General features: G+C 69.2%; 1 protein-coding gene across 7 annotated transcripts in view; it reads right to left on the bottom strand.

The window, feature by feature from the left end:
* Window positions 1–13759, bottom strand: part of ARVCF (ARVCF delta catenin family member) — a 30465-nt gene that overhangs the window by 679 nt on the left and 16027 nt on the right. The window contains exons 1-17 of one of the 7 annotated variants that reach the window (XM_043901017.1): window positions 12934–13094; window positions 8428–8586; window positions 7804–8324; window positions 6606–7105; window positions 6051–6234; window positions 5392–5509; window positions 4979–5150; window positions 4495–4512; window positions 3569–3640; window positions 2565–2692; window positions 2262–2412; window positions 1983–2181; window positions 1640–1751; window positions 1452–1542; window positions 1136–1189; window positions 716–801; window positions 246–365 (exon numbers count right to left, since the gene is read on the bottom strand). In XM_043901017.1, the coding sequence (XP_043756952.1) occupies window positions 258–365; window positions 716–801; window positions 1136–1189; window positions 1452–1542; window positions 1640–1751; window positions 1983–2181; window positions 2262–2412; window positions 2565–2692; window positions 3569–3640; window positions 4495–4512; window positions 4979–5150; window positions 5392–5509; window positions 6051–6234; window positions 6606–7105; window positions 7804–8324; window positions 8428–8586; window positions 12934–12954 (2694 nt within the window). In that variant the 5' untranslated portion in view covers window positions 12955–13094 and the 3' untranslated portion in view covers window positions 246–257. Of the gene's footprint in view, window positions 1–245; window positions 366–715; window positions 802–1135; window positions 1190–1451; window positions 1543–1639; window positions 1752–1982; window positions 2182–2261; window positions 2413–2564; window positions 2693–3568; window positions 3641–4494; window positions 4513–4978; window positions 5151–5391; window positions 5510–6050; window positions 6235–6605; window positions 7106–7803; window positions 8325–8427; window positions 8587–12933; window positions 13095–13759 lie in introns of those variants that run through there. The other 6 variants (XM_043901012.1, XM_043901018.1, XM_043901014.1 and 3 more) reach the window with 6 other exon arrangements.

Below are 13759 nucleotides of genomic sequence, written 5' to 3'. Positions count from 1 at the left end.
TGGGGGAAGGCAGGTCTCAGGGGTCCCTGTGCTGGGGCGTTGGAAGGTGTGGGGGGATCAGCCCTGCTCTCGCCCTGTGACCTCCAGGCTCCGATGGCCCAGGGCCCCCCCACCTGCCCCCTGCCCTGGGCTTCCCTCCGCTGAGCTCTGGCGGCCCTGCAGGAAGCGTGCAGGGAGAGCAGGGCAGGCAGGCAGCAGCACGAGGAGGAGGCCCCACCCCGACGCAGAACCCAGAGGGGACATACCGGGCATGCAAGCTAGACCCAGGAGTCGACAGGCTGAGGCCTGGCGTCCCCCACGGCGTCCACCAGCCTGACCGCAGGCCTGCTGGGCCCGGGCAGAGGAGCCTTCCTGCTGGGGTCGGGCTGCAGCGGGTGGGCAGTGGGCAGGCGGGCATTAGAGGCAGAACGCAGCAGATTAGTATGAGCTGGCGGGTGGGAGCTGGGCTGGTCAGCAGGGCAGGGGTGGGTGCCAGGGGAGGGCTGAGCGCCAACGGGGCTTGGGGATGCAGGAGCAGGCGCAGAGCAGGTGGCGGGGCTGCCGTGGGGGCAGGACCGAGCAGGGAGGGTGTGGATGCAGCCTCGGACAGGGCCCGCCCTCCTGGCGTGTGCAAGGGTTCCCCAGGCAGGAGAGCCACAGCCCCGCCCCAGGCCCACTCCCCGCCGCCCCCCCCCGGACATGCCACCTCTCCGGACACCTGCCCAAGGCCACTCACTTTCAACGGCTCCTTCTCAGAGATCTCCCCTGCAGGGTCACTGCCTCGAGCCCTGCGCTCCCTCCTGTCCACAGTGGAGTAGCCATCTGCGGGGCAGAGGCAGAGGAGACCCTGAGGCAGGCACCGAGGTGTGGCTGTCCCTCAGTGTCCAGGGTGCACCAGGGAGGGCATCCGCCCAGACTCTGCTGAGCTGGGTCTTCTCATCTGTCCCCACTCCCCCTGCTGGCCCCCCGCCCACAGCTCAGAGCCCTCCAGCCGCCCCTCAAGTGGCAGACCAAACAGTCTGGCTGGACAGTGACCCCTCCCTGGCTGCCCCGTCCCTCGCTCCCTGAGCACCCCTAAACCAAATCACTTTTCCAACCACACCTCCTTGGAAGGCCCGTCCCACACAAAGAGCAAGCAGCCTGCACCTGCCCGCACCTGGACCAAGTGCCTCCATGGGGATCATGTCCCGGCCGCCTGGCTTCTCACCATCTGCAAGACATGAGTGGGTGGGTGGCTGGCTGCAGGTGGTGGCGGGGGCCCAGGCATGACCTCAGCCACTCGGTACCCTGTCACCAACATCTGTTCCCTGGCACAGCCTCCCCCAGCTTGGTGCCAAGGTGAACGCCCCAGGGGGAGAGGGTGCGAGAAGAGTGGGGGCCATCTTCCTGGATGAAGGCCCACCTCCCTCCAGCCCTCCGCCGGCAGGAGGGGCACAACTGAACCTCGGGATGGGCCCCGGCCCCATACTCACCCAGGCTCTTTTCCACCAGTGGCAGCGTGCTGTCGTCCAAGCCTTCCGGACTCGGGGCTGCCTTGGGGCCCCTGGCATTAGCAGCAGCTGACTGCGGCGGGGGAACACATACCAGACGGCATGGGTCGGGGCCCTGCCGCGGGGTAACCGGCCTGGCGAAGTGAGAGGAAGGGGCGGGCGGGCCTAACCTGGAAGCGCGCCTTGCTCCAGCCATCCTTCTGCAGGGCGCTGCGCAGCTCCTTGTAGCTCCACACCGTCTGCAGCACGTGCGACGCGGCCTTCGCCTCGCGCACCGATTGGCTGCGGCCCAGGCGGGGATCAGCATCTGCCCAGACCGCCGGCCCCGCCCACCACAAGCCATGCCCACCTACCGGCCCGCACTCCGCCCACCCACAGGCCCCCGCCCCCTACCTGGGCCCCTTCCGCACCGCCCACCCACAGGCCCCCTCCCATCCACCTGGGGCCCCTCCCGCTCCACCCACCTAGGCCCCGCCCCCGCCCCGCCCCTCCCGCTGCCGCGCCTGCACCCACCTGGAGGTGCCCAGCGCCACCAGCGCGGGCACGCCTCGTGCTTGCAGCAGCGAGCGCGCGTTGTCCAGGCTGTCGGACACGATCTCGTGGATGGCGTTGAGCACGGCCACCACCGTGTCCTCCTCCAGGCGGGCACCGGGCCGGGCGGGTGCCTGCACGCTGCGCACGTTTCGCACGAGCTCAGCCATGGCGTAGCTCCCTGCGGGCAGCGGGCGGGGCGGTGAGGCCGCGCCAGCGGGGTGGGGGGCCCGGGCCCCAGACCCCCGTGCCCGCACTCACCGATAAGGTCCTTGTTGCGCCGGTCCAGCGAGAGGTTGCGCAGAGCGATGGCGACTGCGCGCACCACCTTGTCGGTCTCTGACTGCAGCAGCTCCACCAGCACCGGCAGCCCGCGCTCCTTGCGCACCGCAGCGCGGATGTACGTGGCCCACTGCAGCGGGGGTCGGCGTGCTCAGCTGGGGCCCGTCGCTCGCCCAGCGGCGCCCTGACCGCCCCCTCGAGCCGGACCTGCCCTCCTGCTGCGGACAAAGCCCGCCCCCAGCAGCTCCACCCTAAGCCTCCCGGTCCCGCCGGGCCTCTCACCACCCAGTTCCCGGCGCTGAGGTTCTGCAGGGCGCCGGCCGCGGCCTCCAGGGTATTGAAGTTGCGGCTCTCCGTCAGGAGGGACAAGTAGAGACGCACCACCTCGGGCTGGTACAGCAGCTCGAAGCCTGGGCACGGAGCGCCCCCGCCGCTGTCACGCATGCCGCCCTGTCACCCTCCCCCTCCTCGCGCTCCCGGGGCAGCGGAGCCAGGGCCAAGGGCGGCTGTGACGTCACCGGGGGACGTTCCGCACCGACGTGTTCACCCTAGCCACCCGATAGGAAAAGCCTTCCCATTTCACAGGGAAGCAATGGAGGCTGGGAGAGGTCACGGGACCGGCAGGGAGGTGGGGGGGGGGGTGGCGTGGGCAGCAGCCAGGACTGCTCCCCTAGCAACAGGACTCAGACTGCCTAGCAACAGCCCCCCACCCGCGCATCCTATGTTAGAGGCTATTCTCCAAGCTGCAGCTGCTCAACCCCTCCTGGCCCCGCATCACTGGAGGCCCCAGCCCAGCAGCAGAGTCGCTCGGCGGTGCTCCAGGGCGGAGCAGGGAGCAGCCTTCCAGGTCTGTCCTCACACTGCGGCCTGTGTCCCCGGGCATCACCCGTTCCCCGTCCCTCACCCTGCGTGTCATCACCCCTCCCCAATTCTGCCCCAACGCGCCAGGGTGCTCTGAATCAGCCTCCAAACCGGACCTGACCACACCCCCCGGCGCCTCAGCTGGCACAGGAGGCCTTGCTGGTTAGCCCTGCCCTTCACTGAAGACCCTCGCTGCCATCCCCACCCGCTCCTCCACGCCCCCACCCCCATACCTGCCCGAAGTTACCTTGGCACAGGCCCTGATTCCCAGCCCTGAGCAGACGGCCCGGGGCTGGCACAGTCCTCTGGGAGCCCCGCCCCTGTGGGCCTCAGTTTCCCCACTAGGCCCCAAGGCCCTTCAGGCCAGCTCAGCAGCACAGACCTTCACCCCTGGACCAGCCTGGCCTCTGCACCCCCGCACTCACCCTTGGCAGCCTCAGTGCGCTTGGGCAGGTCCAGGGTGTCCGAGTTCCGGTCCATCTCCCCATCCCGCTTCCCTGGAACAGAAGGGCAGTGGAGGGTGAGATGAAGCCTGCAGGGCACAGGTGTGTGTCAGGCAGGGTCCAGAAGACACCCCCAGGTCAGAGACGGGCACCAGGAGGCTGGGAGCAGGGCGCCGTCCTGAGTTCAGGCAGATACGTCGGCCCAGAGGGCAGTGGTGGCCAGGACTCGTCTCCTACTGGGTGCTGGGAGCTGCTCTTCAGATCACCCCACAGCCTCCTTGGGGTCCCAGGGCATGAACTGAGGGGCCAGCAGCCCAGGCTGGGCAGGCGCAGACGGGGTCAGGGCGTGCCGGGCTGCGGTGAAGCAGGCCTGGGGCCAACAGTGCCACTTGTGGTGGCCAGGCCCAGCCCTGGGCTCTGGCAGCCAGGAGATAGCCCCCTAACCTGCCAGCCAAGGGCCAGTTAACCACCTCCCAGCCCCTCCACCCAGACAGGAACCCCTCCTTCATGGAAGGCAGAGCTGAGATCAGACAGCCGGGGCTGGCTCTGCCTAGCCTCCTGGGGCCTTTGCGTGCTCCCGTTGTCTGCACCATGCCTCAGATGCTCTGTCAGAGGGCAGACTCTCTCCTCAGGGCCCTGAGGATGGACGTGCCCGGCCCTGTCCACCCTGGTCTCCCCCCACCCAGGGCCGCAGCTGAGGTTTTACAGAGGGACAGCCCCTCAGCCTCCCAGCCAGCTCCAGGCTGACATTCCTGCTATTGTCACGGAGATGGCTGCCCAGGGAAGGGAGGGGCCTTTCTGCGGACGCAGGTCCTGCGGTTGTCATGGAGATGGCTGCCTGAGCAATGGGGGGTCCCTGGTGCCCACTGCGCCCGCCAGGCCTGCATGCAGGCCGAGCAGGGACTCACCTTGATGGAACCACTCTTCTGGGCGGCCGAGGAAGCACGGGAGAGAGGAGAGGAGCCTGAGCGGGCAGCACCCCATGCCCCCCCCAGGGTCAGGCGGGAGTTTCAGCCCGATCACTCCTGGGGGAGTGACCCCATGGGCGACGGGGTCAGAAAAGGCCACGCAGTGGGCGGGCAAGCGCGGCACAGACCCCTGGCAGCTGTGCCAGAGGCGGGGATGGAGTGAGGCGGGTGGGTGCTATCCCCCTGGGGTCCTCAGGCACCCTGCCAACGCCAGAAGGCGGTGATGTCCACACGTGAGTCCCCGAACCCTTCCTGGAGCTGAAGGTCTGGGTCCAGGCACCAAAGAAGACCACTGCACAGGTTCCCTCCTGCCTGCCCCTGGGTGCCCCGCTTGGCTCCCTGACTGTGACCCCCGTGGGTGTGGAGGGCATTCAGCTCAGTGGGGCTGGGATCCGAGAGCCGAACCCCGGTGCCGCCCACACACCTTTGGCCTTCTTGCCACCGAAGCAGCCAGCGTCTTCCCTGCTCCGGCGCTGGGCGCTCCCGGAACTACCTGAGGGCCCAGGCTCGGCCTCCTGGTACCTTTCGGCCCCTGGCACCTCCTTGTGCACGTGGTAGGAGAGGTTCCGGACGATGCACACGCAGTTCTCCACCGACTGTGGGGAGAAGGGGCGAGGGGCGCTGACCCTCCGGGGAGAACGCCGTGGCCCATGAAGGCGGGAGGGGCCGGGGACCCTTGGGGTGAGACCCAAAGACGCATCTGAGGGGGAGGGGAGCACCTCCCACTTGTGGACCATGTGCCCTCCCCCTGCTGCCCGAGTGCTCCAGGGCTCCTGTTCAGACCCCAGCCCTTTGTGGGGGCTGCGAGTCTGGCCCTTCCCAGGGCTCCCTGCCCACCTTGTTGTCCGTGTCCTTCCTGCCCACGGCCGACTGCAGGGCATGCAGCAGGGCATCCACCAGCCCGTCACACTCGCGGAGCCGCCGCCGGGCCTCTGCGCCGTCCGAGCTCACGTTCCTGGGAGGCCGAGAGTGAGCCTGAGGCCTGGCTCCTGCGGGGACTCCCCCCGCCAGCCCTGGGGTCTTGTCTGCAGAAATGCCCCACACAGTCAGGGCTGCCAGCAGATGAGGGAGCCTGGAAGTTAATGGCAGACCGCAGGACCTGGGCCAGGGGCCCGCCTGCACCCACGTTGGGTGGGGGTTCCTCTGACTCCCAGACGCCTGAGTCTGTGCAACTCAGGGCTCTACCTCTCAGGCACCCCACAGGGGGTTACCCCGAAGGACAGGCAGGACCGAGGGGACCTGGATCTGCGAGCCCCAGCACTCTGCCTGGCTGTGGCAGAGCTCTGTGGATGGACACAGACGTGCAGAGCAGGCCCGTTCTCGGACCTGGGCAGGCGCCGTGACCGGCGTGACCAGCTCTGAGGCCGAGGTCTGGGTGGCGAGCCGCCCTGCACGTTATCTGGGACACGGGGATGTCCCTGGGGCACAGGCCAGCTGGGCGCCCAGCTCCCATCTCCTGGGCAGGGAAGAGCCCTGGCAGCTATGAGGGCCCACACCTCAGGCAGCCTGACGTGTTCTTGAAGACGGTTGTCCACTCGGCGTCCCGTGGCTTGGAGTCCTCGTTGGGCTCTGGCTCCCAACCTGAGTTCGGCACGATGACCTCATGGGTCAGCGTCTGCAGGCCGTGGTCGATGATGACCATCTTCAGGGGCTCGTAGGATGACAGATTCCAGAGCGTACCTGTGGGCACCATCAATCTGTCCAGGCTGACCGCAGGCTCTGTCCGCCCTTCCTCCCCAGGGGGCCCGCTCAGGAACCCCCTCCCTGCCCAGCGTAGCCCAGCTCACATCAGCCATGGCGAGAGGCTGCGGGCACTCTGGCACAGGGGGAGGGGAAGGAGCCCCCAGGGGCTGGGACATGGGAGGGGCTGGTAGGTGCACCCCCTCCCAGCCACCCAGGCAGCTTGGACTGTGCTCCAGGGCCAAGAGGTGGTCGTCAGGTGACCCCCACCCGGCCACGGGTCCACTACTTCCTTCCTAGGGGAGGACCAGGGAGGGAGGGCCGGAGGACTCCTGGCGGGCACACGGGAGCTGGGGGTGCGGGCGCCTCACCTGTGACGAGCTCGCGGACCTCGCTGTCCCGCGCGGCCCGCAGCAGGCGCACCAGGGCGGGCACGCCGCCGCAGTCCCGAATGGCGGCCTTGTTGTCGGCATCCCGGCCATAGGAGAGGTTCCGCAGCGCCCCGCAGGCCCGGCGCCGCACCTCCGCGCGCGGGTGGTCCAGCAGGGCCACGAGCAGCGGCAGCCCCCGCAGCTGCCGCACGCGACGCTTGACGGCCTCGTTCTCGAAGCACAGGTGCTGCAGGTAGGCGGCTGCGTTGGCCTTCACAGGGTCCACGGGGTGCCGCAGCATGGCCAGCACCTCGGGCAGCTCGGGGTCCCGCCAGCGCGGCTCCTTGCGGGCACTGTCCACCGAGGGCGAGTGCCGCACTGCCCGCTCCAGGCTGCCCAGGCTGCCACGTTCTGGCTGCGCCAGGGGTGCCGCAGCGGCTGGGAAGGGCGGCCGCTCCTCCATCAGCTCGCCGCCGTCGTCCACCACGTCCTCGTAGGCCCTGGGTGAGCGAGCACGCACGTGACTGTCCCCTTGTGGCTGCGGCCCTGCCCCCGTGCAATCGCACTGGCTGTTGGGCAGGTTGTCCCTAGACCCGGGGAGCTCGCTAACTCCCGCCACCAGGCAGAACACCTACTCCCGGCTGAATGTTTCTGTGAAACACCAGGATGGGGTCCCACCTCCCGTGAGGCCCACGTGCACCCCCTGCACACAGCCTTCCTGGTAGGACCATGTGAGGGGACACCAGGCCCAGGGTCAGATGTCCAACCCCCTTCCCGGTGAGGGGCTGTGGCTAGGCAAGTGTTTCGCCTGTGGGCATGTTCCCACTCGCAGATGAAGATGCTGAGAGTGGGAGAGACAGAACCAGAGGTGCCGGAGAGAAGGGAAGGGCTGGGGCTTGGGTTCTGGGCACCCCTGTGCACGGGCAGGGGTCTGGCCCAAGCTCTGACAGATGCCCTGAGCTCATATCTCCGGGGCCATCTAGCTGGAGCGGGGACGGAAGGTGCAGCTGCGTCACCAGCTTCTCTGGCTCCAGACCCGCACGAGGGGACCCAGTGCAGCCCCCCAGGCCCGAACCCGCCCTTGCCACTGTCCCTGAGAAGAGCCAAGGCCGATCCCGCAGCGAGACTGCCCGGGTGGTACCCTGGCAGGGGGTGCAGGGCAGACTTCTTGGAGGCAGCGGCAAGGCACAGGGCTCACCTGGAGCGCAGGCCCCGCCCACAGTCCAGCCTCCTCCGCGCGGCGGTGCCGTAGTCCGGCTCCAGCTCCGGGGCCCCCTCTTCGTCGGCGGCCAGGCTGCGAGCGTCGTCTTCCAAGCCATATGGCTCTGCCTGGAACCGCTCGGGCTGTGAGCGGCCAGCCGGCAGCCCCGGCTCCGGCCCTGTGGGGAAGGCCTCCCGGCGGCCGGGCAGGGTGAAGCAGCCATCGCCGGGGCCCGGACCCGAGGGGCCTCCGCGTGGGGGCCGGATGCCCAGCCCTCGAGACAGGCTTCCGTAGCCGGGGACGTCGCGGGGCTCTTCGGGAAAGCCGCCCCCGCCGCCGAGGCAGGTGCGGGAGAGCGTGGCTGCCTGGCCGCCCCCACGCAGCAGGAAGTGCCGGTCCAGGGGGCCGTCGGTGAAGGGGCCCAGGGGGGGCCCGCCGTCCAGCAAGGGGAGGCCGTCGGGGCCCACGGGCACCTGGCGCAGGGTTCTCGTGGTCACCGTCTTGACTGTCTTGGTGACCTGGTGGGTAAGGGGGCGGCCGGTGGGCGGGCAGCCCGGGAGACCAGGGCGACTCGGCCCTGAGCCCGACGCCGGGCCGCGCGGGAGGCGGGGCGCCGCGTACCTTGGTCTCCGTGCGGCGCGTGGTGCCGTCTTCGGATGTGACGATGGACACGTGGGAGGTGGGGGTGCCCGGGTCCTCCTCCACCGTCACGGTCTCTTCCAGCACCTCGGGCGCCTCCGGCATCGTGGCCAGCGAGACCTGGCTCCCCGGGCTCTGCTCCTGGGCGAGGGGGCAGGTGTCGGCAGGACAGCCCCGAGCTCACCAGCCCTGGGCACGGACGCCTCCCCGCTCCGCCTCTCGCCCTGGGCCCTTCTCAGCCCCGGGCGGCACGTTCCCGCCTCTGACAGCGGAGGGGCTGGTTCTGCCCCCCACCCACGCGGGCGGGGGGCGGGGGGAGCCTCTGAGGGCTGAGCGAGTGGGTAAGACCCAGCCCCCAGCGCGGTGTGCAGCCTCGGGGTCCCCGTTGGGGCTGTGCGGCTGGGCTGCTGCTGCTCCGGGAGGCTCAGGCGCCAGCGGGACACTCATGATCCCTGGCGGGGCCACCTCCCTGCCCACCTCAGAAGCCCTGAGCGCAGAGGGTTGCAGGTTTGGCACCGTTCACCAGCTCCCGGAGGCCACACCCAGGCTCCTGCCACCCCCAGGACCCGCGGACGCCCTCGCAGGACAGAAATACCCAGTTCCCAGAAAGCCCTGCGCACCCAGAGCAACAAAATACCCTGGGTCCTTCCGGCCGGACGCTGGGGGCTGCTGCAGGGGCAGGGCCTCCCTCGGGCCAGGGGCCGGTGCCTGCTCCCCGAGACCTGGTGCCAGATCAGGGCCCAGGGAGGCTGGATCCAGGCCAGCGGGGCCCAACCGACCCTGGAAGGGAGCCCTGGTGTCCCCTCCCTGCTCCCTGCCCTGGTCTCCCCAGCTGGGCCCTCAGCTCTCAGCCCCCATTGCCAACATCCCCACAGACAAGACGGCGCTGCACAGGGGCGCTTCTGAAGGCCATGGGCCTGCAGGTCAGACTTTCTTGAGGATAAACTGAAGCTTACAGAGGACAGGCCAGCCCACAGCACGGCTGGGCCGGACCCCTGCCGTGCTGAGCAGCATGAGGTCCCCCCTGCCTGCACCAGCACCCAAGGACCAGCCTCTGGCCGGGAGGGGCAGCAGCTGAGATCCAAGCCTTAGTGGGTGGCGTGGGGGCATACACTCCCGGGTCAGCAGGAGACCGGGCCCTGCTCCACGGCCAGGCCCGTGCCCAATGGGTGGGGTCCTGTCCTAAAGGTATGCATGTCCCCCAGCTGCACACCGTGCTGGGGTTGGGGCCTCCTCGGGGTCCAGGGGGAGCCTGGAGGACCAGCCCGCAGGCTTTGATGCCAGGGGCCACAGAACGTGCCCTTCCTCCAGAAGCAGGGCCCCGAGGATGGGTGTGGTTTTATAAAGTGACGCTGAGGCTTGGTGGAGGGCAGAGCATGAGCGGGATGTGTGTGCTGCTCGCAGGACCCCAGCGCCCGGGGAAAGGCTTCCTGGCCACGCGTCACCCCTCGTGGGCCTCAGCCTGGCGGCACCTCCACAGTCCTAGAGAGCAGGCAGCATGCCCGCCGGGGTCCCAGCCCGGAGGATGGAGGCCGCCCCCCAAGGAAGAGAAGCAGACAGAGGCCTGCGGTGGGGACACGGGCCGTTGGCCCAGCAGAACGGCCTGGCTCTTGTCTTAGGGCCCTGGGGAGCCAGGGCGGTGCAGGGGTGACCTGCAGACCCTCAGCACCCCCCCACCCCCGCATCTGCACTGGACAATGGAGGGGCATGAATGTGGCCGGCAGTGGGCGCTCTGCTGGCACAGGAGGCCGGGGGCTAGGGGCTGGGCTGGGCAGCGAGGCCCCAGGCTCTGGCGCCGGGAGGAGGGAGGGGCAGGGAGTCCAGGACCCTGTGTGGTAGGGCCTTGGGGAGGTGTGTGTACATTTGCGTGTGTTAACTCTCTCCCAGAAGAGGCTCCGCCCCGCCAGGCTTGCGCTGCTGGGAGGGCACAGGGGCTGAGCCTGTGCTGGGTGCCTGGCTGCCCAGCCTGCAGACAGTGCGCTGGGGGCCGAGGGGGTGGGGTCCAGGGCAGCCAGGAGCCCAGGGAGGCCTGGCGGCCCTGCGGCAGCTCCCACCAACACCCGGTAGCCGGATCCCGAGGCCCCGAGAGCTCCCGCTGGCAAGTGACCTCAGGGAGCTAAAAACGGCGATGACTTCACCGGGGCAGGCGGGCATGGAGGCGGCAGCCTGAGTCAGCCAGGGAGCATGGGGAGGCCCGGCCCCCGTACACACACCTGGGCACACGCATGCAGACAGGGACCTGGACACACGTGTACACTCACACATGCGTGCAAAAGCACCCAACCCAGATCCGGGGCTCTCCCAACAGCGCCTATCACCCACACCCCCATGATACCACCCCCCCGCCTTCTACCTGTGCCTCCAGGCTCCCTCAGCACCCCCGGCATCCACCACGGGGACGATAGGAGCTGGTAGGTCAGGGAGCCAAGGCCTGGGGGCCGTGGGGACCCAAGGTTGACCCATGGCTGATGCCTCTGAAACAGCTTTGGGGTGAGGACGTGGGGTCACTGACTGCCCTCCAGGACATGGTCGGCGCTCACCAGAGGCTGTGGACCAGCCTGCCTGCACCCCTGTCTGGCTCCAGGCCCAGCTCCAGGGCCCCGTGTCCCGTGTCCACCTACCCAGGCCAGCTGAGCCTCAGGGACCCCCAGCACTGCAGCCCCAGACCTCCCTCATACCCTAGACACAGAACCTCCCTCCCCCCCATCCCACATCCCGCCAGTCCCGTCCACCGCCTTTCCACCCTGTCCTTAGCCCGGGCCCCACCCTTGCCTCTCAGGCTGGGATAACTGTCCAGCCTCCCGTCACCTCTCCCCTGAGCCCAGATCAGTTCCATTGTCCTCCTGTCCATAGTGACTGGGTCCACAGCCCCTGGGCCTGGCCCAGCAAGGGGCTGTGTCCAGGCCTGGGGTTTCCCATGAGCTCCTGGAGCTTGTGCACAGTGCCTGGCCCAGGATGCCAAGCCAGGAGCCAGAGTGACCAACACCCCACTGCTCTCAAGAGGTTCCCCAGGGCCCAGAGCTAGAGGGCCCTGGGCCGGCTACACATCTGGGCTCAGCTTCCTCACATGGAAACAGGAGGAAGCCAGGTGTCCAGGCTGTGGGACAGGGGGATAACGCCAGTCCTGCCTTTGTGACCAGATCTAGGGTGTGCGGGGCATAGAAAAGTGACCTGGAGGACAAGGCAAAAGCCCAAAGCAGCCTCTAGGGGCACGTGCGGCGATGGCAGGAGGGCCCAGGAAACAAGTGCAGTCACAGCTGGGGGCCTGGACAGGGGTCCCGGATGTGCGGATCCACCCCCATTGCCTGCCTTCCCCAGAGGGGCACTCAGTCTCCGTCATGAAGATCAGAATGTGGGGTGCCCACAACCCCACTGCGACACACAGGGGGATGGGTTACAGCCGGTGTCCAGCTGTAACAACCCCCTGTCCAGGCCCCGGAGCACGAGATGGCTGCTGAATGACGTTCCTCCAGCCCCTCACCCAGCGTGGCGATCCTGGTAGGGTCTAGGCCAGGCCCCGCAAAGCCTCTGCCCCCAGGGAGCAAGTTCTTGGCCACGACAGATGCCCTCTCCCTTGGTGCCCAGAACGGCAGGCCTAGCCTGGCTGACTAGGAGCTCACCCCTCCACAGCAGCACTCCACCTGCAAGTGCACAGCCCCAGGCCAAGTAACCAGAGGACACGGGGCGGTGGGTGTCCTGCAGACTAGGGGAGCCAGCCTGTGGGCGACAGCAGGGTGGGCTTTCCCCTAACCCAACTTCCCCGAGCCCAGCCCACAACCATCAGCCACATGGTGGCCCCAGATGCCTTCGGTGCCCCTGAACTGGTCCCTCGGTCTCTGGAACCAGCAGGCACCTAGCTGTCCAGCTGGGCAGGTATCCAGACTCACCTCTTGCCCCTCCCCTCTGCCTCAGTTTCCATGCCTGTGAGTGCACCACCCCACACACACTGAGCAAGCGTGCAGGCTACCCACGAGCCTTCCCCGGTGCTGGTCCTCGGAGGACACCGCCTCCGCCTCCGCACGTGGGCAGGGCAGGCCCCCAGCCCTTGCTCCACGTGCGCTGCCGCGGCAGACCTGCTTCCATTAGAATCCCGAAGCTCCTGCGCGGCCCCGCGAGCCGGGGCCCTAGGAACGTGGGGGAGGCCTAGCCGCGCCGCCCTCTCTAGACGCGGCCTCCCTCCTGCAGCAGAGGTGCCGCTCCAGGAGGCCCTGCCCACCACCCTGTCCCAGGCACCTGTCCGGGGCGCTGGCCGGGGTGCGCCCGCGGCCCCCCGCCTTCATGGCCCCGGCCCCGGCCCGCTCTCCGCACCTCCCGGCGGCGCGTCCACTCAGCCCTCACTCCCGGCCCCGGCCCTGGGGGCGCAGACAATAGCTGCCTCCGGCCGGCGGCTCCACAAACAAAAGCGGGTCCTCCCGGAGGGCCAGCGCCCCGCCCTCCGCCACCGGCCCCCGAGACGGAGCCCCCGCCCGGGACCAAGTTCCTTCCAACCTGTCTGAGTTCGGCCGGCATCGGGCCGGGCGCGGGGAGCGCGGGGAGGCGGCGGCGGTGGCTGGACCGGGATCGGCTCCGGTGCCTCGGCCGCTCAGCTGGGGCTTGGCGGACTCGCTCCCCGCGGGCGGACCTGGCTGAGCGGCGGCTAGCGGCCGACGGGCGGGGCGGGGCGACGAGGCGAGCGGCCAATCGGGCGGAGCCAAGCTGGGGCGGGGCGGCGAACAGCCAATGGGGCGGGGCCAAGCTGGGGTGGGGCGGAGCGAAACTGGGGCGGGGCGGCGAGCAGCCAATCGGGAGGGGCGGCGCCCGGAGGGGGCGGGGAGGGGCCGGGCCGGGGTCACCCACCACCCCGGTGGCGGGTCAGGGCTCCCGGTCCCCACGTCCCTGCCGCGGGGCTGGCATTTTCCCGCTGATCCCTTCCCGAGCCTCGGTTTGCTCCCAGTGAAAGCGCTCCCCACCCCTGCAGGTGGCCCAGAGGCCTCTGAGACTTAAGGTCCCCCGCTCTGAGTCCCCCAGCCGCTGAGCGGTGTCATATCACAGGGCGGGGAGAGAGCACCACTGTTGGGTGTCTGGGTGAAGGCTGGCGGGCCTAGCTGGCTTCAGACCCTCTCCTCCCGCCTTTGACGTACTAAGCGGGGGCGGGGGCGGGTGGGAGGGGGGGCGGTTATCAGGGCTTCTGACCCGTCTGGGGGTGAACTCTCCGCCCCCCAGCAGGCCACACCCCGGGAGTCTGGCTCCCCCTAAGGGAATACAGACCTGGGGGAGGTTCAGGGGGCTGGGCACGAAAGGGGGCCCTGGCCTGGGCTCTCTGTTTTCCACCCAC

Source organism: Cervus elaphus, chromosome 5, assembly GCF_910594005.1.
Source record: "Cervus elaphus chromosome 5, mCerEla1.1, whole genome shotgun sequence".
Classification (NCBI taxonomy): domain Eukaryota; kingdom Metazoa; phylum Chordata; class Mammalia; order Artiodactyla; family Cervidae; genus Cervus; species Cervus elaphus.
Note: the sequence above shows the minus strand (reverse complement) of the source record. Positions and strands in the feature narration are given on the sequence as shown.